The sequence below is a fragment of the Mus caroli genome, unplaced genomic scaffold (genome assembly GCF_978045245.1).
Source record: "Mus caroli unplaced genomic scaffold, Mus_caroli_1 scaffold_6, whole genome shotgun sequence".
In the NCBI taxonomy this organism is placed as follows: domain Eukaryota; kingdom Metazoa; phylum Chordata; class Mammalia; order Rodentia; family Muridae; genus Mus; species Mus caroli.
This window is the reverse complement of record NW_028227261.1, coordinates 81558822-81582218: the sequence shown is the minus strand read 5'-3', so window position 1 is coordinate 81582218 and position 23397 is coordinate 81558822. Positions and strand designations below refer to the sequence as shown.

Here is a 23397-nt window from a genome sequence, read left to right as displayed (position 1 = left end):
CTTTCCATCTTCTGAGATCTTCTATAATTTCTTTCTTCAGAGACTTGAAGTTTTTATTATACAGATCTTTCACTTCCTTAGTTAGAGTCACGCCAAGATATTTAATATTATTTGTGACTATTGAGAAGGGTGTTGTTTCCCTAATTTCTTTCTCAGCCTGTTTATTCTTTGTGTAGAGAAAGGCCATTGATTTGTTTGAGTTAATTTTATATCCAGCTACTTCACCGAAGCTGTTTATCAGGCTTAGGAGTTCTCTGGTGGAATTTTTAGGGTCACTTATATATACTATCATATCATCTGCAAAGAGTGATATTTTGACTTCATCTTTTCCAATTTGTATCCCTTTGATCTCCTTTTGTTGTCGAATTGCTCTGGCTAGGACTTCAAGTACAATGTTGAATAGGTATGGAGAAAGTAGACAGCCTTGTCTAGTCCCTGATTTTAGAGGGATTGCTTCAAGCTTCTCACCATTTACTTTGATGTTGGCTACTGGTTTGCTGTAGATTGCTTTTATCATGTTTAGGTATGGGCCTTGAATTCCTGATCTTTCCAAGACTTTTATCATGAATGGGTGTTGGATCTGGTCAAATGCTTTTTCCACATCTAACGAGATGACCATGTGGTTTTTGTCTTTGAGTTTGTTTATATACTGGATTACGTTGATGGATTTCCGTATATTGAACCATCCCTGCATCCCTGGGATGAAACCTACTTGGTCAGGATGGATGATTGTTTTGATGTGTTCTTGGATTCGGTTAGCAAGAACTTTATTGAGGATTTTTGCATCAATATTCATAAGGGATATTGGTCTGAAGTTTTCTATCTTTGTTGGGTCTTTTTGTGGTTTAGGTATCAGAGTAATTGTGGCTTCATAGAATTAGTTGGGTAGAGTGCCTTCTGTTTCTATTTTGTGGAATACTTTGTGAAGAACTGGCATTAGATCTTCTTTGAAGGTCTGATAGAACTCTGCACTAAACCCATCTGGTCCTGGGCTTTTTTTAGTTGGGAGACTATTAATGACTGCTTCTATTTCTTTGGGGGATACAGGGCTGTTTAGATCATTAACCTGATCTTGATTCAACTTTGGTACCTGGTATCTGTCTAGGAACTTGTCCATTTCATCCAGGTTCTCCAGTTTTGTTGAGTATAGCCTTTGGTGGTAGAAGGATCTGATGGTGTTTTGAATGTCTTCAGGATCTGTTGTTATGTCTCCTTTTTCATTTCTGATTTTGTTAATTAGGATGCTTTCCCTGTGCCCTCTAGTGAGTCTGGCTAAGGGTTTATCTATCTTGGTGATTTTCTCAAAGAACCAGCTCCTTGATTGGTTGATTCTTTGAATAGCTGACCCTGCGCCCCAGCTGCCCTGGTGCTTTTCTGACCGGAAGAGGGTTGTGGCCCTATGTAGGCTGGATTTCTCTCTCCCCAACCAGAGCAGTCTCAGGTCCCGCGTGATTGGACTGGAGCAGAAGCTGTGTTCCACTCACCAGCAGTCCCAAAATCCTGCGGCGGGGGTCGTGGGTATCTGGCGGGTGTCAGGCAACTCTGCGCTCCAGCTACCCCGGCGCTGATCCGGCCGGATGAGGCCTGTGGCCCTACTCAGGCCGGTTTCTGCTTCCCTAACTAATGCAGTCTCAGGTCCTGCGCACAATTGGATTGGAGCAGAAGCTGTGTTCCACTCACCAGAAGTCTTAAGATCCTGTGGCAGGTGTTGTGGGTAGCTGGCGAGTGTCAGCCGACCCTGCGCCCCAGCTGCCCCGGTGCTTTTCTCCTGCTCCTACTTTCCCAGTTTAGTAATTTTTAACTTAATCAAAAGTTGATAGAGAGGTGGGTGATACCTGAGTATTGGTAAAAAATTATGAATCAATCAGCTTTTTATCGCACTTAAATAGATTAGTGATATCTAATGAGTAAGGAAAAACCCATACCATTTCAGCTTTAATGAACGTAGTAATATTGGAGGGGTTCCTAGAGAGAAGGCTCAGTGGGTAAAGTGCTTACTGTGCAACAACAATGATTTTAGTTTAAATACCCTTGCCCCCAGCTGGGTGTGAAAGAGAGCTATCTGTAGAGTTTGCTGGTCTGCCACTCTAGAATGGTGCACACCAGGTTCAGTAAGAAACTGTCTCAAAAAATATGTTAAAGAGTGGTAAAGGAAGATATCCAACATCAATCTCTTGCCTCCATACAGGAATGTATACAGACCCGTATGCCTAAAGTAACACCCATGTACAATAAAAAAAAAATATAGTAGGATACAAATATCTATTGAAAAGCATAAATAACATAAACTGTGTTTAATATGCCATTTCTTGTTATTTTTTTAATAGAAAAATGCTGTTTTGGCATTCCATACTTCAACACCAGCTGCCTGCAAACATTTATGGAAATGTGGGGTAGAAAACCAAGCCTTTTATAAGTAAGACTCTGTGTTTCTTTGATTATAGGTTTATAAAGTACCCATGAAGCCCTTTATGCCTTACCAGTGACTATATACTTATTTTGTTTAGTATACCTCTTTATAGTCTATTTAATGTAATGTGACATTACATTTAAATACATTACAGTATGAATGAGGGACATAATTATTTACCACACACATCTGATAGTGGATTAGTATCTAGAATATCCAAAGGACTGAAAAAATAAACAAAAAGAAAATGAACAGCCCAATTAAAACTGTGCTATCAAACCAAACAGAGAGGGCTCAAAAAAATTCAAAAACTAAGAAGTATTTTTCTCCTTTTTAAAATATGTATTATTTTCTCATATACTACAACCCTACCACGGTCTTCCCTCCCTCCACTCCTCCCAGTCTTGTCCCCTTTCTTCTCCACCAGATTGACTAAGCCACCATTTCCCTTCAGAAAAGAGCAAGCCTCCCAGGAATAGCAACTGAACACTACATATACCACAATGCAATAATCCAAAGGACAAAACCTCATTAAAGTCGGATGAGACAACCCAGTAGGAGGAATAGGGTTCTCAGAGCAGGCAAGAGTCAGAAACATAACTCATTCCCACTGATAGGGGTCACACAAACACTCTAAGCTAAAACTCCATGTGTATGCAGAGGACCTAGTACCAAGCCATTCAGGCTCTGTGATGACTGCTTCAGACACTTGTGAGCCCCTATGACTCCCACTAAGTTAATTCTGTGACCCATGTTCTTCTTATGCCATTGACCTCTCTGGCTCCTACAGTTCTTCCCCCCACTCTTTCTTGAGGTTTCCCAAGCTCCACCTAATATTTGGTTGTGGATATGTGCATCTGCTTCCATCAAATGTTGGAATAAATATCTCTGATGACAATTGAGTTACCCTATTACATGCAGTTCTACACAATTCCTTCTAGTCATCAACATACCTGAAACTTTCTTGCAGGCCTGAACTAGAAATGGAGTAAAAAAATCAAATGTGTGGCTTATGACCAGTGCTCACAAACAACAAAAGGAAATAGCATTGATCACTGCTGAACATATCAAATGATAATGTACATAAAATTTCTATTTTTTGAGAAACCCCTCCTGATCATGTGTGTGTAAGCTTGCTCGTCATGTAAAATTAATGTCTTTCTAAAAGTTGAAGTTGGTAATTACCACAGTTGTACTGCATGCCCTGCTTGAATATTTCACTACCACCTCTGTTGTGCTTCTCCTTGAAGGTATGCAAAGTCCAGTCAGATCAAGACTGTGTCAAGCAGCAAGATATTTTTTAAAGGAAGTAGATTTCGATACAGGTGGGTAACAATGGGTCTGTTGCAGTGATGGGTTGAGGTGGGGAGTTCATTTACATTTGAATTTTTGTTTGTAGTTTTATGCTTTACCTTCAGTTAGTCTGTTTCCCATTTCACAAAGTTATCCTCCTGACAGGCACCCTAAACCTCCAGATAAATTTTTCCCATGGAAGAAGGGAAAGGATAGACTCTTAAAGCCACCTTGGGAATATGTACACATGCTTTCCCATTATTTGGAGTGCTTACTTACATACATTGTATTTGTGTATTTTATAGTGGTAAAGTTGCTAAAGAGGTGGTAGAGGCAAGCTCCAAAATCCAGAGGGATCCTCCTGAGGTGCATAGGTGAGTAGGGTGATCTATTTTGTTTTGTGGGGATGGTGTTTCAATGACAGACAAAGGCACTTAAAAGCTAGATTACCACACATGAGACTCTAGGTTCATCCTTCAACAACTACAAAAAAAAATAATAACTATTACCCTAACTTTTGATACCTCTTGTATGTCTCTATGTATAGAGGCATGCAGCATGAAGTCAAGTGATTCATTTCTCTAGAAATCTCCCTCACCTTTGTCAGGTCTGTGCCCTCAAGGCAGCTTGGATTCCCTCCTACATCACATAGTATGCAGATAGATATTGAGTTAGAATGCTACATGAGTAAGCAAGACATATGCTACTGGATGGCTCCTGCTACTTCTGTCTGTTCCATCACCCTGTCACACTTCACTCATAGACCAGTCCTAACTATACCTTGCTCATAAGACATGGTCAGGCTTGCTTCTCGGGGTCTTTATGAATGAACAGCTGATGGATAGGTTCTTCTGTATCTGGAAAGTGGATTGTCCAGAGGCATGCAGTTATAGTAGAGCAGTGACAATTTATTAACCAGTGACATGAAGATCCAAGAAAGAAGGAGGATGGGGAAAGGAAAGGGAGCAGCAGTTCCAAAAGCCAACATTATATAAACGATTGAGGGGTTTGAATCACTTGGATCATCTTTTGTATATCATAAGCTTTCTCACATATGTTGAGCTACATGCAGTTCTACACACAACCTCATGCATTTCATGTCTCATTGGGCTCCCCAGTTTCCACTCATGAGTGTGTGTTTTCATATAATGAACCACAAGTTACCTCAGAGACTTTAGGGTGCCTCTATACTTGATCAAAGCGTTGATTTACTTAGCCTTATGAAGAAGTGAGGGATTATTCCAGTCCTTTTTGCCAGCTTGCTTTTCCACTTGATAATTTTATAACACTTATATGGCCTCTATAGTACAAATACCAAACCATGAAATGAGAGGCATGACCATTATTAGATTCATACTACACATTTTTTTGAGACAAGATCTTCTGTAACCCAAGACAACCTTAAAATTCTCATTCTCCTGTATACATCTTGCACATCTTTTTTAAAGTGACAATCTATAGTTTGTTCTTAGGAATTAAGTCTTTTCTCTGACAGACTGACTTTATGTGACTACAATTTACAAAAACAAATATATATCCTAAAGTTCAAACTTTGTCTTAAGGTGAATGCTCTCATAATACCACATCCTCTAAAATAAAAATCATCATAACCTAAATTATTTTATAATTTTGTTTTTATGTTATCAAATGACATAATGAGTTTCATTTTGGCATATATATATATATATATATATATATACATATATATATAATCATTCTACTTTATTCTTATTCACCTTCACCTTTACCTTCCACTGACCTTTCAAGTCCTATCTCCAAAACCTTCTTTCATACCCCCATACTTCCCCATAAGGCCTCCACTTCTGATAAATTATTTAGGGAATTTCACACAGGATAGTTGCCACCTGCCTTTCCTTCTTCAACTTTGGACCCCAAATACATTTCCTTTGTGTTCAGATTTGCTGAGGTTCCTCCATTTTCAAGAATCTTGGGTGAGTTCAGTGGTACTCTACTTTATTTTGGCAGTTATAGGGAGGAGACAGTTGTGTCCTCTCAGAAAGTAGGCTAAGCCAGACATTCAAGGGCATCCTGATAACACCAGTCTCCCGAAAAGCTGAGTATAGCTAAACTCTTCAGGAGAACTGATGCAGATATAAACAACTTATGATTCATCTCTGCTTTTGGGTAGTCCTAAGGGGAGTCCAGCTTTAAAGAGGAGAAGAAACCTACAAGGTTGGAGAGGGTAAGAACTATCGATTGACAGTGCCTTAACAACAGATATTGCCTTGATGCAATATCTAAATGTGTGGCCGACTTTTCAAAGATCAGAAGACAATTTAGAACACTCTCCCTTTTCATAAGCTGTAAAAGTCTGGCATAGCAGAAATGAAGACGGGGACAATAAAATATACCATTTTCACTTTTTCAGAAACATTGGACAGAAAATAGCCTTAATGATATATTTGTTCCTTCTATTTAACTGATCTGAGATTTAATCATTTTCTTAGACATGTGTTTTGTCCAAGATGCTAGTCTGAAAGTCCTTAACATCTCCAAGGCACCACATTGGTCAGAGAAGTAGTAATCAGTGACACTTTCATGTAATTTCTACTTTCTTAGAATTCATATTACATAGAAAAACATGTTTCTTTTCTACCATTATCTTAATATATATATATAAACATATATACATATATGTGTGTATATAAATATACATGTATATATATGCTTCTTTGATGTAGCAATCAAAAATTAAAATGTAGTAGTGAGGTTACATTTTGTGGGGATTCTTCAGGAAAAAATGTTAGTCTATAATGGCAATGATAATTTATTTATTATCTGTCCTCACACCTGAGACTCTACTTCTCAAAAAAAAAAAAAAAAAAAAAGACAGGCTAATAGATTCTTGCTTCTGAAAGAAATCTATGTATAAAGCGACAGAAACCAACAGACTGGGAATATTTTAGGATTATTCTTTCCTTCAGAAAGAGAAGCTCATTCTGACATTAGTTCACTGGCCTTTACTGATGGCATGGGAAGATCCTGGGGAAAGCTCTCCTGGGCTGGTTGCTGGGGAAGAATCCCTGAGCCTAGCCAAGGGCCACAACAGAAGGAGGGCTGCAGCTCGGAGCATAGCATCCACCACCAGGGGATACACAGAACACCCAGAACCTGCAAGATACAAGAATGTTCTGATACACAAATGAATAGATTTTAATCTTTGCTACATTACCTGCCAGCTCTGTGGTCTGGGTAAGTCACTGAATTTCCTAGTTTATTGGTTTACCCATCTGTGAAAAGAGACTCTTATATTGCCTTGACCTACTTCTAAATTTTGTTAGGGGCTTTAAAAAGTATTTTACGATGTAAAGTGGTATACACATACATATAAGAGCAATGATCTCATTATTATTATTATTAACTTAGAACAGGGCAGCTAGATCTGGACATTGGGTCAATAGAGTACTTGCTCAGCCTTGAAAGGCCTGTGGTTCAAACCACAACACTGTAAAAATGGGGAAGTAGAGTCTGGAGGATACATTTGTATTGAAATCCATTTGAATGGTACGCCAACATTACTTCGTTTGATTATAGAGTGGTGAATGACTGTCTTAAATGTCATTGTACTCATCCTGTCTTGTCACCATTTTCATGTCCTGCATTTACCTGTCATCAGTTTATGACCTGGTGCTGCAATTTCACTTTGCTCATCTTTCAATACAAGCTTTTATCATGCTAAGAAAAAAAATCAGTACTCTAAAGTCCACATGAATTCTACAAACTTTCTTCCTGCAACAGATTTCTTAACAACAGTTTTATTCAATTGAACAGGAGTGGCTTGTGAACCCAGGAAGTCATTTTGTACAGAGAGTTACTAGATGAGATCTGTAAGTGTAGAAACAGCACATGTTCCAGAGTGGTATAGGAATCAGTTCCTTCATGACAAGGTTTGAGGGACACCAAGGTTTCTATTCCAGATTCTTGATTCCGATAGAGTAGTTGTGAGGAGGTGAGAATATTAAGAGTAAGGCTAAAGGAAACGTGTTTGAATCATGGAGGCACTGCCCTCATGGATGGAGTCTATCTCTTGATGATACTGCGTTCTTCTCTTAGAACCAAATTGTTAATTTTTTAAGGATGCTGCTGCCTCACATTTGCCTTTTTGAACATTCCACTTTGTCTTTCCACATTGTCTGCCATGAGGTAAGCCAACATATGGCTTTCACCAAGAGCTAAGACAATGACTACACAATGCTTTCAGGACGTTTCCAGTATCTAGACCTGTAATCTAAATAATGCATTTTTCTTTATATTTTACACTATAATCATTCTATATTTGTTATAACATCCCAAAATTGACTAAAATACCTCAGGATATGAACAGGAAGGACAGAGGTGAAAGCAATTCGAACCTTGGCAATTCTCAGAAAAGCGTTTCACACAGTAGGACCTTCTTGTATGGCCTCAACCTTGAACTATTACTTGTAAAACAAATCTCTTTGTGATGCTGTACATTCACTAATGTTGAAAGTGTGGCCTAAACAAAAGTACTAGACAAGGATTTGATTCCTGAGTTTGCCCTTTTGTTTTTATTGAATCTTATTTTCTGAGCATTTCATACTTGGGTATATTAAATCATTTTCACCGCTCTGTCCACTCCAACTCCTTTCATGACATATGTGTGTGTGTTTATATGTATATATTGCATATATGTGCATGTGTGTATTAGTGTATATTTACAAAAATCTACATGAATATAATGTTGTGGATACATACAAACACACACACAAATGTTTGTCTGATACACTGAGATCTCACCTTCAGGTTTTAGGAGACAACCAAGGGCAATGCATTAACCTATATTTTTTGTGAGTATTTTGAACCCTACACAGAGGTGATCATCACATGTCTGAGCAACAATTAGAAGTGAGACTATCTGTGCCTGGTTCTAGAGTTTTGTCAGATAGCCTAGGACCTTTATAGAAGAGAGCATTACTCCTTTTAATCAAGTTATATGATATCACTGAATCTGAATTTCTCTTACCAGTACAAATATAATATTTATCCCACCTGACTATAGGAACTCTGTGAAAACTGAAAAGATGAGCAGTGTGTATAAGCCAGTATGTAAAATGAACTGGCTATTCAGGTTTTATTCTATTCATTCTTAGCCATTGTTCCAATGAGTGGTTGCTTCAAATGACAGTCATGTCAGTGTTCATTTTTGTAGCCTTTTCAAATAGATAAACAGGGACAATTTTTAGTCTAAAGGAAATAGAAGATACAGTGTACTTAAGTTTCTACAGCAATATACCACAGACTGGGTAGTTTATACACAACACTATTTTATTCCTCACAGTTCTAAAGGATGGGAAGCCCATGACTGAAACACTGAAAGATTTGATGTCCTGTGAGGGTTACTCCATACACAGAAATGTGTCGCATGTCTGACACTGAAGGAAAGGGAAAACAGACTGCCCTGAAGTTCTATTTGGTTTTCATGTAGTTAGAGAATGTGGGAGGCAAGTGCACTCATAGGGTGCAATGCAGTGTAAAAGCACAACTAAAGAAGTGGTTCCTTCCTTTCTCCATGGGGCCATGGGATTAAAAATAATCAGGCCATCAGGTATAGTGGCAAGTGTCCTTACCTACTGAACCACCCCACTGGCCCTCAGAGTACATTGATAAGAACTCTAGACTATTCATGAGGGCTCTCATGACTGAATCATATCCATATCCTACCTCTTACGGACCACCACACCACAATAGAAATTATATATTTTCTCTTTCTTCTGAAAATATTTTAATAAGTGGAAATTAAAACAAAAAATAAAATTTAGACCATAGAATTTTACAATAGGTGAGAGATATCCATTTGTCCCATAACTTTCTTTGTTCTTTCTTTCTCTCACGTTATCCAGTAATCCTATGGCTTGGAGCCCTAGAATTTTGCAGAAAATTCCTTTGGGTTTATCTGAGTCTTGTACTTACTAGAAAAATTGTGACCTTCTCTGTCATGTTATTTAAAATCTGAGGTTTATAATACCCTCAAGAATCATCTACGTAATGCCGGGCATGTCCATCAGCCATAGACCTCTACTACAATAAAGCAGCATGAATCTGTATATAGGGGCCAAGTTGTCCCCCTTTTATCCAGTACTTAAATGGACTTATACTTGGGAAGCCAACCCTGGAAACCTCAGTCTGACCCAGAACCAAGCAGTTGTTGGACAATTCAGTCATGAATGGAATATCAAAATGTTTAACATCTCCAAATGGAGACTATTGGGAGGAAAATAGATAACACAAAATGTATCTCATAATGTGTCTCAGATTTAAAAAAAAAAAAGTGGAAGTCTGCCTTCTAGACAATGGTTTTCCTTAATGGGAGAGCTACCTATCAACACAATAAGCACATCATGTAGTACATACACATCAGTTCCAACATCTATTTCTAGAATGATAAAGGAAGAAATGACTCTATGGTGAGGCAAGTCCCAATAATTTTCCCATGGATCCAGTGTCAACTGTGAGTTTCCAATTTGAGATGCTAATAGACATCCTAATCTTCGTCTTCTTATGAACGTCCTAACAGAAATGACCAGTCTGAGAAAATTCTTGGCAATCTGAAGTTCCAGGTTATATCAAGCTAAAATTGTACTCAGTTTACTTCAGATTAGGACCTGAAAAGCCTATAAGATGGTATAGATTGTGACACTGTGAGGTACTTAAGAATGGTCAGTACTCTCATCACACTGGGCTGATTAGTACAATAGAAATTGCAGACTGACCAAAGTAATGAACATAATGAATTGTCAAAGAAGAGAGAGTAGTATGTGAAAAGGAAGGAAGAAAGGGAACAACCAGGGAAGGCTTCGAAGAAGAGACATTTGACTGCATTTCAAAAGACTGGTTGATGTGTTTTTGACAAGAAACTGGAGAAAGTTAAGCATTTAATGGCTACCTTCAGGTCTTCACGTCCCTCTATGCTGGCGTTCACAGCTGGTTTGCCTGTAACAGGCAATGAAAATGGACTTCCAGCTGCCAAACAATAGTTTTAATAAAGTACCAACAGATTCCTGGCCATCTGCTACTTGTCATAGCTCCTGTTATGTAAATGCCTTTCCAAAGGAGAACCAGAACTGGGTTTCATGGCTGTCTGATAAGGAGGGCATGAATGGAAATCTTAAACACCAACATCTGACAACATGAAGACAGCTCACAGTGGCAGATCATCTGTGTCCTCTGTCTGAACAAGATTTCGGGTGGTGGTTCAATAGCTTTGAGCTACTGGCACTTACCGTTCTACCTGTCTGATTCAGTGCTAGCAGACTTCACAGTGTGTTACCTGTGTCCACTTAAAAATTGTGTGTGTTCTGTCACCAAACATATATTTGTCTGATGACATATGGGGAACTTTAATTTACAGACTTGAATATCCAATATAGACTCTTGTCAGAAATTTAATGACAAGGAGAGCTAGGTATCTAAAATGTCAGGACATTTTTTTTACTATTGGCATCAATCTCTTTATGTGTCCAGAGGTAGTTCTCATGTTAGGTTGCCACTGAGAAGGAGGGGCCAGTCTTTGTAGCAGATACTACATTTATTTGGCTTATGTCTGTTTTTAGAGTCAACATTACTCAGAGTCGCAGCTTTCACTCCTTGAACAAACAGCTCATCATCAACATGGAACCTTTGCAGCCCCTGCTTCCTTCCCCCACTGAACAGGAAGAAGAAGTTCCTGTGGGTGAGGGTAAGTTCACCACTTCATTCCAAAAGCTACCTTGCCAAGGAATGTGGACATTTTGTGAATTTAAAATATTTCTAAAATTATTTATGAAAAATGTAATGGTAGCAGTTGGAGAAGGGACTGAAAGAGCTAAGGCGGTTTGCAGCCACATAGGGGGAGCAACAGTTTCAACCGGCCACACCCCCCAGAACTCTTGGCAACTGGACCACCAACCAAAGAATACACATGGAGGGACCCATGGCTCCAGCCACATATGTGACAGAGAATGGACTTGTTGGGCATCAGTGGGAGGAACAGCCCTTGATCCTGAGAGTATTTGATGCCCCAGTGTAGAGGAATGCCAGGTCGTGAAGATGGGGGGGGGTCACCCTCATAGATTCGAGGGAGGGGAATGAGATAGGGGGTTTCTGAAGGAGAAACCTGGAAAGGGGAAAACATTTGAAATGCAAATAAATAAAATATCCAATAAAAAAGAAAAGAAAAAAAGAAAAATGTAATGGTACAACACATGTACAGTTAAGCAAGGCAATTGCTTTTAGTGACTATTGAAACTCAGTTATAATTCATTAAAATTAGAACCCGAACTCCCAGTAATGATAGCTAGATTCTACTTCTCAGTAGCCATCAGTGGCTGGTGGTCACTATCTCCATCTGAAACTAAGAACATTCATCATTGCAGAACATCTTGACGGAAAGAATGGTTTTTATACTACTTAAAATTGAATTGATGATTATAAACAATCCTCCCCAAGTCCATCTACATGGATCCTCCTTTCCTGGTATCTTAATTCCCACGCCTTTTGTTTCTACATGGATTTTGACAGCTCTCTAATCTGTTTGATCACTTTGGCTTGGTTTAGTTTTGAGACAAGATCTCATGTATGCCAGGTTACTTTCGGATGCTGTATGTACCAGGTATGGCTTTGAACATGCCTCCAGCTCCTGAACACTGGAATGACTGGCATGCACCACCATAGTATTTTATGCAGTGATTGAGACCTAACCAATACATGATAGGCAAGCACTCCATCAACTGAGCTACACTCCCACCCTGCATGATAGTTTTGATGAAGGCTAAGTAGTTTCTACTTCAACTAAAAAGCTTTTGTATTCTTAAGTGATAGTAAAAGTTTGTGCATCACCTCTAAGGCTAAAATTGCTGCTGCCATTTCTCCTCCTCTTCATCCTCACCCTCCTTTTATTTTTACTTCTGACTTCTTTTTCATTTGTCTTCTTTATATATTCTCACTTTATAAAGACTTACTTCAAGGAAGAACCTCACCACACTGCTTCTTCAAGACACCAAGAGAGGCAAAGTCACACTACTCATATCAAAGTAATTTTAATGTGTATAAATTAAATTTTTGAAAGCCTGACTTGAAACAAGTTTCTCCTTAAGATTTTTATGTGAGATATGGTTGCTCTCGGAAACTCTAGATATCAGACAGTGTCAAGAGGGCAGATGTCCCTGACAGTTTAACCTCAACCTCAAGCTAATAATTTCTTCCATAGAAAGGAAGTTTTCTTTCTATTGTCTACAAGACTATTTAAATAATAGACTATGCAGTTGACATTTATCCAGGAATCCCATGCTCAGAGAAAGAAACATCTGAAGGCTGTTTCCAGCAGAGGGAAAGTTTATTTCTCTGAAAGAGATTTTGTATACTGCTGTCAACTTGTTCATCATTTTGCCCAAAAGAGTGGAGATGAAGCAATGATGATGTGTGGCACCATACACTAAGACTACTTAGATGCTTCAATCTATGGTCTTCTAGGTAAATGCAAACCTTATGTTAGAGACACAATAGTGGACCTGCGGGCATGTGTATTGGGTCTCCTTGTTTCTCTTCCCAATATGGCATCATTGAATATTTACCCCTGTAGTTTTTACTATTATTTGTTTGTATAATTGGCCTATTGAGGATATGTGGCTTGAGTGTGCCTTATTGAGAGCTGTGACAGTCCAGACTCTGACCCTAAAAACTCTACTAATAGGCTCCCTTTTATATCATGGTTGATGGATGTCCCAAAGCAATAATGACCTCATGCACACTGTTCAACCTGTTTGGGTCTTAGGTTTGTTTTTCCATCTAGGTTCGATCTGTATAGAAATCTAGAGGCACAATCCCGCACGTAATTTGTCTTTTCTCCACAAGTCAGTCACATCTTTCTCACTTTTCCTCAATCAAACTTGGATAACCATGACCATTACAAATTTTAATTTCATTCAAAGAAGAATTCCAGGACATGAAATGAAGCTGATAAATTATCTATGGAAGGACTCTCTCTCTCTCTCTCTCTGTGTGTGTGTGTGTGTGTGTGTGTGTGTGTGTGTGTGTGTGTGTGTGTGTGTGTGAATCAACCACTCCTGGGAATGGGGCTGGCCCTGGAGTACAGTCAATGTACCCAGTGACACTCCTCCACTGGAATTAGAAAAAAACTTGTTTTTCTTTGCCAATAGTTATCAGTTGTAAAAACCTTTCTAGTAAGGGGTGAAACCCTGTATCCACTTCTTCCTCTCAGTGCTGAGATTCTTAGCTTAAACCACACAGGTCCTATGCTTACTCTCATAATTTCTGTGAGTTTATCTGTGTGTGAGTCCTGTTGGGCCTGGAAGATAGTGTTTCCTTGGAGTCATTCATTTCTACCTCTTACAATCTTTCTAACTTTTTTTCCATATAGATCCCTGAGTCTCAAGGGGAGTTGTTTGATAAAGACATCCTATTTAGGATTGGGTGCTCCAAAGTCCCTCACTCCATTTCATTGTCCAGTTGTGAGTCATAGTAATTATCGTCTACCTCAAGGAGAAACTTCTATGATGAGTATTGAGCAACACACTGATCTATGAGTATAGATGGATGGACATGAGGACAAAATGAACTAGTCAGTTTAGTTGGATCATCTGAGGTACACAGGTATCTCCTGTGTTTGATAATGTCCTTGTTTCCATCTAGGAGGTCTTAATCTGATTCATTTCCTAAGCCAATTAAAGAATTAAAAGGCAAGAGGAATCTCAGACACAGCAAGCAACAGCAGATAACAATATTTGTGATAATTTAAAAAGCACACGCACATGGGGGTGCTATGTAGAGATCATACATTACAGATGAGAGAGTGATCCAAAAAATCACCTTTTTACATGGAGGGCAAAGGGTTATAAGTGGTTTTGGCAGCCTGAGATGGATCTTATTTCCATTTATTATGGGTTTATCTGCATAAACAAAGAAACGAAAACTGGTAGGTCAATAGTGTCAAGAAAACATGTTTATGGTGATATAGATCAGGTCCCCCTTCCCAATTTAGATTGGTCACTTAAGCACTGGACAGCTAATGGGCCCACAGCTTCTGTTAAACATGTTCAGGACCTGCCTTGAATATATCTGAGCAGCCTGGACTCATCATCTGGAAAAGGAAGAATCCTGCTAGCTGAAGAAAAAGCCCTTCAGGTTTTTGCCTCACGTCTAGGTGATGAGGAAGATGCTGGACATTCACCATATTTAGTATTGAGCTATGGTAGCTTTCCCTGTCTGTCTATCAGTGTCCTAGAGTCTGGATGTAGATGCTCATCCTCATAAAGTCTCCAAAGTGGGGTGCTCATTTAAGGGAACAGAGTTAAGAAGAAAGACCTTTCGGCCATCTTTTACCTCTGTAAGGACAGAATTCCTAACAGGTTCAAGGACATTTCAAGTGATATCTATGGAAAAAAATTGGTGATTCTATTGGGGGGGGGGGTTAATCTCCTACACTAAACCTCATTGATCAGTTTCTATATCCTATTTTTATGAATTCCCCCACAAAAGGCAAACATAATTATTATTAAATAATTTAAAGCATGACCAATCTCTATTGAGAGACAAATTGGTTCATTAGATGTAGCAGTTGGGATACCACTCTATTGAGTGTATCTGAGAAAATTGACACTATATCAGTGGTTCTATTTGTGTCATAACTAAGCATGGCAAGATAGGGAAGTCTTTGGTGCCTTCATAGCGGTCTGAGGGAGGAAGAATAAAAGCAATGAGTCAGATAAAGGAGCATCAAATAATTTGAACACAGGGGAATTTTAGGGTTCCTGTTCAAGCCTTGAAGAATGATCAAGGATACTTAGATGAATTAGATTGTCAAAGGACCATCTGCATGTAGATTGGCTCTAAATGCTAGGAGATAAAAATTAAAACAGCTCTTATTATAAAAGATCTAGAGATTAATAGAATTACTACTAACACTATAATACAGGATAAGCCCTTTCCACCATGAACAAAAGAAATCTATCTCCAGAGATTTCCACTCAATTGCATGATGATGTCTGACATGTTCTGAATCTGTTTCTTGTAGATTTTATAGATCAGAAGAAACATGAGCAAAATTATTAGGAATTGAATGTGTATGATAGCACGAGTACTGGCTTAAGTTGCTGTAGGCATATCTAAAGCCATGTGGTTTTAAATCCTTTCCAGTATATTTAGTAAGTTTTTTTTTATTGTCACATGATGTCCTTTAGACATATAAATGAAATAAAAATGAAAGGTATATAACCTTATCACTGGATAGCTTCAAGTCAACCTTTTCACTTCAAGTCCAGCAATATCATAATGTAAGTTTGGCAGGGTACTCTAGAGGTTTTATTTGTCACCCTTCCAACTAAGAAAATCCCCAAGTATGTCTGTTGATCTATTCTTAGGGTGGTCTGAGCCAAAGGTTAGTGCCTCAGAATCACTTAATGTCATTATATGAATCCCAGTTGGAAAATATGCATCCTAATATACATGATTTCTTGTAGTCATGAAGCCAGGACTACTAGAAAGAGAAAGCTTAAGATACTTCTCTAAGGCTTTATCAGTCCTACTGTGTCCGTTTTGACTCCACCATGAATTATCAATACATTTAATGGCATCCCATCTAACAACCAATTTAAGGCGGGGAAGTTAGCTCTGGCCTAGTTAATATCCTGATGCGATTGATTCCAATAATCCCCTTGATGATGAAATAACCCTGTAGAAATCTACAATAAAAAACAGGAAACAACCGTTTTTCCTTTTTGCTAGGTTCTAAGCCTGTTACTATAGTCACAAAGGCTATCTTTTTCTGGTGGTGTTCATTGTTTTTTAAATATTGCTCATGGTTATAAAAGATTTTAGTAGCAGCTTTAAGGATGTGGTCTACAATGTGTTCAAAGTATAAAGGGATCCTTTTCACTTTCTGCCTGTTTGGAGTGGATTGAGTTATAAAGCAGTCTCAAGATCAAGAGGAGGGGGGTCTATGTTCCTATATTTAATCTAATCACTCTCAGTCTTTCTACAAGGGTTGAGGGTGACTCCTTAAGAGCCTCCCAGTAACTTGAGAAGAATTGGAATAATTTAAGGGGTTATAGTGAATTCTCTTGAGCCTTTATGTCTAAGAGACATAAAAAGAAGTCTGTCTTTGGTCCCCTACAGGGCAATTAAGGTCCCAGTGAGGGTCATCCTATGTGATTGCTCCTGTTCCAGTTGAAAAATTATTTTCTACTTGTGGTTTGTACCTCACCTGTTACAGGGCTTCTCTTTCTATTCATTTCATGTATGTCTGTATGTATGTCTATAGAAGTCTTTTCATTAAGGATCAGCAACTGATTTGGGAGTGATATCACACTCTTCTAGACTATGTCAGAGGATTAAGTGAGTCCCTGGAAGACCTAAATATATTTCTCAGGGTCTTCTGAAATTTTTCCAAGATTACCTTTTTTGTGTCTCAGATCTTGGAGTAACAGAAAGTATACACTCAGTGTGGTGTCCATGTCTGGTCAGTACCTGTCTCCTGCAATGGGAGAAAGGAAGGATATACTTGAGGGAACCCAGGGATTCTGAGGCCAAGGCCTTTTCCTATCATTAAAAAAGTGATAAACCCAAGGAGTGCTTGCTGACAGGAGCTTGATATCGCTGTCTCCTAAGAGGCTCTGCCAGAGCCTAACAAATACAGAGGTAAATGCTCACAGCCAACCATTGGATTGAGAATGAGGTCCCCAATGAAGGAGTCAGAGAAAGAACTGAAGGAGCTGACAGGATTTGCAACCCCATAGGAAGAACAACAATGTCAACCAACCAAACCATCCCAGAACTCCCAGGGACTAAACCACCTACCAAAGAGTACACATGGAACGACCATATGCAGCTCCAGCTGCATATGTAGCAGAGGATGGCCTTGTCAGGCATAATGGGAGGAGCAGCCCTTGGTTCTGTGAAGGCTAGATGCCCCAGTATAGGGGAATGGGAGGGCGGGCAGGCGGGAGTAGGTGGGTGGGTCGGGGAGCATCTTCATAGAAGTGGGGTCACAGGGGAATGGAATAGAGGGTTTCTGGAGGGTAAATCAGGAAATGGGATAACTTTTGAAATGTAAATAAAATATCTAATGGAAAAAAAAAAGAGTGATTAACCCTGTAAGAGGCCACTAACATCTTGGGAATTCCCCTGAAGTGGAGGCATGTTGGAATGCCAGGTCAATATATCACTCCTGTGTATATCTGGGTTGAGTAAATACTACATAAGAAACCTCAAACTATTTGCTTTTTTTTTTTGTCTCTTGCAAAACATATATTATTATAAAATGATATAAAAGTAATACTTCCATCTACAGGCCATTTTTGTCTTTTGTTTGATTTGTATTCAGGCCATTCTAAAGTACAAAACAATATCAGGCATTTCTTTTCTAACATAGGTGGGTTGAGGAGCTACCAGTACACAAGGATTCAGTCTGAAGGAATCTTTGTTAGAGATAAACAGCTACCTATCTGTAGGACAAAAAAAGGATATATTACAGAGTTCTTATCTTCTTTGCCTTCTTTTCCAAAGCATCATCTGGCATGTTTCCCTTTACTCTCCTTGCCTCTTAAGCAGCCATGAGGAGGAGCCTGTCAAGCTAGCTAGCTGCTCTCTGTGATAAGACCTTGATTCTTGTATCCTCTTTTCTTTCATGTGCCATCATGAGAAAAGGAAGCCTAGAAGACTACTAACATCGTTCTAATCAGCCCTAAGCATCCTCATCAACTTCACTCTGATACTGATACTGGATCTACTATAAATTTTTAAATGTCTGGAGTAAATGTTCAACCTTGATAACTGGAAAAGAAGTCAATTTCTGAAGATTATCTAATGTGTAGGGATCTTGACTGTGTTGCACCTCTAATAGACATTCACTCTGGACCTCTTTTTCTTCAAAGTTTTAATCGGCTAATTCGTTTGATGTTCCTCAGTCTAGATAAGAGGAAAGCATGAGAGTGCTAAGGGTGATTTTCTCACTTAAAGAAAGCACCTTGATTTTTTAAAAGCCACACTTTTATTTATCATGTTCCTTGAAGTTGAGTAAATACAGAACACAGTTGGAAAAGATGTCTAAATGAACTTAGAGATAGTATGCAGAAACTCTTTTCCCTGACCCTGTCCATGTCATAGCAACTGGAAAGTGACAGCAAACACAGGGGGCAACCAGAACACCATGTGGCAGAAAAAAAGTAAACAAAGAGTGTGGAGCAGTTTTGAGAGTGCAAATAGCACTCTGTCTCAGCCAAAGAGCAGGCACTAGGACACTTCAGAACCAGAGTCCCCACCACTAGCCCCTAGAGCATTCCATATGTCCACAACAGTTAGGTAATTTCTACACAACTACAACAGCCTCCTTCCCACTTCTGGTTGTAGTTTGCCCAACACACGGCGATTTATTGTTTTGATCCTGGTGGATCTGTGCAGGCTCCAGACACAAGGGTGGGCTGCCATGTATGCACATGGTCCAGTCATCTCAAAGTGCTAGAGCACCCTTTGGAAGCTGGTCATTAGCTGTTTCTTTACTTAGGAACAAATTCAAAGACCATGGTGCATCAAAGGTGTTCCACAAAAAGTAGAAAGGGGAAAAAAAGAAGGATGAGGCTTAAGTTAAAGGAAGGTGCAAAGGGAAACAAGAAACTTATATATAAGTTTCTATCTGAATTTGGAAGGCAGAAAAGTGTGTGTGTGTGTGTGTGTGTGTGTGTGTGTGTGTGTGTGTGTGTGTGTGTAGGAATGGTAAATTTAAAGCAAAAGAACAAATATAGCATTGGTTTCTGTATTCACGATCCTTCAGTTCTTATCCTATCAAACCAATGATTTGGGGAAAGTTGGGCAGCCTTCAGAATAATCAGGTCTGTAACTTAGGAAAGACAAGGTTTGGGTCCTAGAAATTCAGTGACTACCAAAGCCATCTCATACCATTGCCTCTAGATATTTAACTTATGAATTTAAAACATGAATTCATAGACCAAAGAGAGGATAGATTTCTTTTTTTTTTTTTTTTTTTAGTCAGGAATCTTTATAGATACAAGCAAAATGTGACCACGAACCCATACAGATAAGAGACTGAAGCTTGTTTCCATCCTGGTTCTGTTTTCTCGGTAACTTTGAACTTGGTTTTCTTTTTTTTTTTTTTTTTAGGTATTTATTTCATTTACATTTCCAATGCTATTCCAAAAGTCTCCCACACGCTCCCCCACCCACCCACTCCCACTTCTTGGCCCTGGCGTTCCCCTATACTGAGGCATATAAAGTTTGCACGACCAATGGACCTCTCTTTCCACTGATGGCCTACTAGGCCATCTTCTGATACATATGCAGCTAGAGTCATGTGCTCCGGGGGGGTCCTGGTTAGTTCATATTGTTGTTCCACCTATAGGGGAGAGGATAGAGTTCTAAAGGAGTTTTATAGAGCTTAAGAGAAAGAAGGCAGAGCTGGTGAGATGGCTCAGTGGTTAAGAGCTCTGGCTGCTCTTCCAGAGGTTATGAATTCAATTCCCAGCAACCACATGGTGGCTCACAACCATCTGGGGGGGGGGGTCTGATGCCCTCTTCAGGCAGGCAGATATATATGCAGCAGAGCACTCATACATTGAATAAAGATTTTGAGAGAGAGAGAGAGAGAGAGAGAGAGAAGGAAGGCAGTATGCCTGTCTAGTAGGAGTGAAGTAGATTCCTGGAAATGTACCATTTATGTTCTTTTCCAGGCTTTATTACATGAAGGCACAGAGAAGGGAGATAGAGTCAGTTCAGTTGCCATGTTCATAAGATGTTCAGGTACCTCTCAGTTTTATCTGCATCCTCATATATAGTTTCCTAACACAGGTTCCCATTTACAGGAAGAGAGATAATGAAAAACCAGATATCCCTTCTGGCATTTAGGAGACAGGAGATAGAAATTGGCTAGAAGTGTTTATAATAATGGCTCCAAAACAGTGACAAGTTTCCTTCTTAGACAAAAGTCAGAAAAAGTGTGATTTCAGGATTAAGCCATACCACACCCATAAATTTCATATAATTTGATAGAATTCCTTCTAAAATTGTTTTCTATTTATATTCTTATAATGTAGTAAAACAATGAAGAATTCCAAATGATGATTTTGAACATAACCCCTGTGTCATTAAAAAAGAAAAAATATTTTAATAATAAAATTATCTTTTGTCAGTAATTTACCAGATAAAGTAGAAAAATACATGCATGCAAAACTTTCAATTTTTTTCTCTGTAATCAGTGTCTTTGAAATATACTTGTTGTGTGTGTATGTATGTGTGTGTGTGTGTGTGTGTGTATGACACAGGTGAACATATTTGTTAACCAGTTAAAATTTTTTTCAGCTGCAGAATTTTTCTAGTCTCATTTCTTTTTTTTAATTAGATATTTTCTTCATTTACATTTCAAATGCTATCCTGAAAGTCCACTATAACCCCTTCCCTGCTCTGCTCCCCAACCCACCCACTCCTGCTTCCTGGCATTCCCCTGTACTGGGGCATATAATCTTCTCAAGACCAAGGGCCTCTCCTCCCATTGATGGCCTACTAAGCCATCCTCTGCTACATATGTAACTAGAGACACAAGCTCTGGGGGGTACTTGTTAGTTCATATCATTGTTCCTCCTCTAGGGTTGCAGACCCCTTTAGCTCCTTGGGTACTTTCTCTATTGTTATGGTAAAATACCCTGAAAAGGGCAATCTAGGAATGGAAGGGTTTATCTTATCTTACAGTTCCAGTTTACAATCCATAATTGTGGGGAAGTCATGCTGTCACAACTTGAGACTAAGTTGTGTCAAGCTAACAAGTAGAGTTGTCAAAAGCATATGATGAAAATTGAAATAAGCTTGATCCTTTAAAATCCCACTATAAAATTCAATCACAGTTATGCTGTGGATGTACAAGAGTAGTGCTTTCCAATGGCTAACAGTTACAATGTTATGTTTAACTCTTTAACTTAAAATCCATTTGACTAGAGATGAAAGCAGTATTTGTTGTTATTCTTGGGGCTAGACTTTACTCACCTGATGTTATTTGAATTGAAAGTGAACCATGCCCTGGCCAATGAACAAATTTTATTAACTCATCCAATTTAATTCTTCTTCCAATTTTACATATAGTGGAGGAAATGTCAGCATGGTGATGGGGATGAAGGTGGAGCATGCAAAAAACTCACCACCTTGGTGAGAGCTATGCAGTCCATCATGCTTGCCTACTATAGCTGCTAAGCACCATCAGCAGCATGGCTTGTCTGAACTGAAACTTTCTATACATGTGCAACACACATAAATCTTACATTTGTGGTTGCATTGAAGAAGGTTAACTAATTATTTCATGTAGCTGTATGTTAAACTGATGCTATTTTGGATACCTAGCTTTCATTATTTAAATTAGTTCTAATACATTTAATTATTTAAAAGCATAAAAGCATAAAGAGTTATATATTGGTTATTCTAAACTTTTTATTTGGAATCAATGTTCTGAAATATAATAAAAGCTCAGTACGTATTTTTAAATAAAATCAAGTTGAGTTGTTGCTCCGTTCTGGAAACATGATGCTGTCTTTTGATAAAGCCTTCACTGCAGTAGAATTGTGTTCTTCTGTCTACTGAGATAAGACTGAAGGTCACAGTTCAAAATTCTGGTACGTTCATATTTCAAAATTCCAGTATGAGCTGTTCTTGGCTGTCATCCTGTGCCTAAAGAAATAGGATTGATTCCAGTTATGCACTCTGACTAAATCTTTAGAGGACAGCTAAGGATGAATATGGCATCCATTTTTATAGGAAGGATGGAAGAACAAGAAGGATGACAAAGAAGTAGAGAAGCAAAAGCTAACTGAAAAGGAGAAGGCATATCCCCACAGAACAAGATGACACCTTGTTATGCTAAGTAATATTAAGCTAAATAAATGTTTTACTCTATATTCAGAAAAGGGAGAAGAAGTCATAGTGGTGTGTTCCTCTGAATTTCTTCATAGTAAGAGAAGAAGCAAGCATTTCTCATCTTCACATTATTTAAATCATGGGTGCTCCATTTATGGATAGCAGGTCTAGAGAGCCATGACTATACTCCAAAATAAAATTATAACATACTTAATATATTATGAGATATTTTATGATTTTTTATAACGAGATTATAGTTCTTGAATTAGAACATATAGATGGCATTAAGCCTTATAAGGCAAACTAAATGTATGCATATTCTTACTATTTGTTTATATACATGGTATCAGTTTTATGGTGGATGGTGGCTTAAACTATGTTATATTCCAAGTGCAGAGAGTAGAGTTTGAAAAATATGGTAGTTATTAAATACATTTGAACATACGCCTGCAAATGATATAAATTTTCTCTTATTAAGAAGAGAAATATTGGGGCTGGTGAGATGGCTCAGTGGGTAAGAGCACCCGACTGCTCTTCAGAAGGTCCAGAGTTCAAATCCCAGCAACCACATGGTGGCTCACAACCATCCTTAACGAGATCTGGTGCCCTCTTCTGGAGTGTCTGAAGACAGCTACAGTGTACTTACATATAATAAATAAATCTTAAAAAAAAAAAAAAGAAGAAGAAGAGAAATATTATTTAATTAAGGATTTTTCAATACCTTGGCATACCTCTGCATTTCCTACTGTATTTTACAATCAGTCCTCCAGTTCCCACTGCATCAGCAGCTCATATATGAAATGGATGAAACA

At 38.6% G+C, this 23397-nt stretch overlaps 1 protein-coding gene across 2 annotated transcripts in view; it reads left to right on the top strand.

The window, feature by feature from the left end:
• Positions 1–23397, top strand: part of Frmd3 (FERM domain containing 3) — a 199469-nt gene that overhangs the window by 156924 nt on the left and 19148 nt on the right. For both annotated transcript variants that reach the window (XM_021160425.2, XM_021160424.3), the window contains exons 10-13: positions 2328–2416; positions 3661–3735; positions 4009–4077; positions 11296–11420. In XM_021160425.2, the coding sequence (XP_021016084.1) occupies positions 2328–2416; positions 3661–3735; positions 4009–4077; positions 11296–11420 (358 nt within the window). The remainder of the gene's footprint in view (positions 1–2327; positions 2417–3660; positions 3736–4008; positions 4078–11295; positions 11421–23397) is intronic.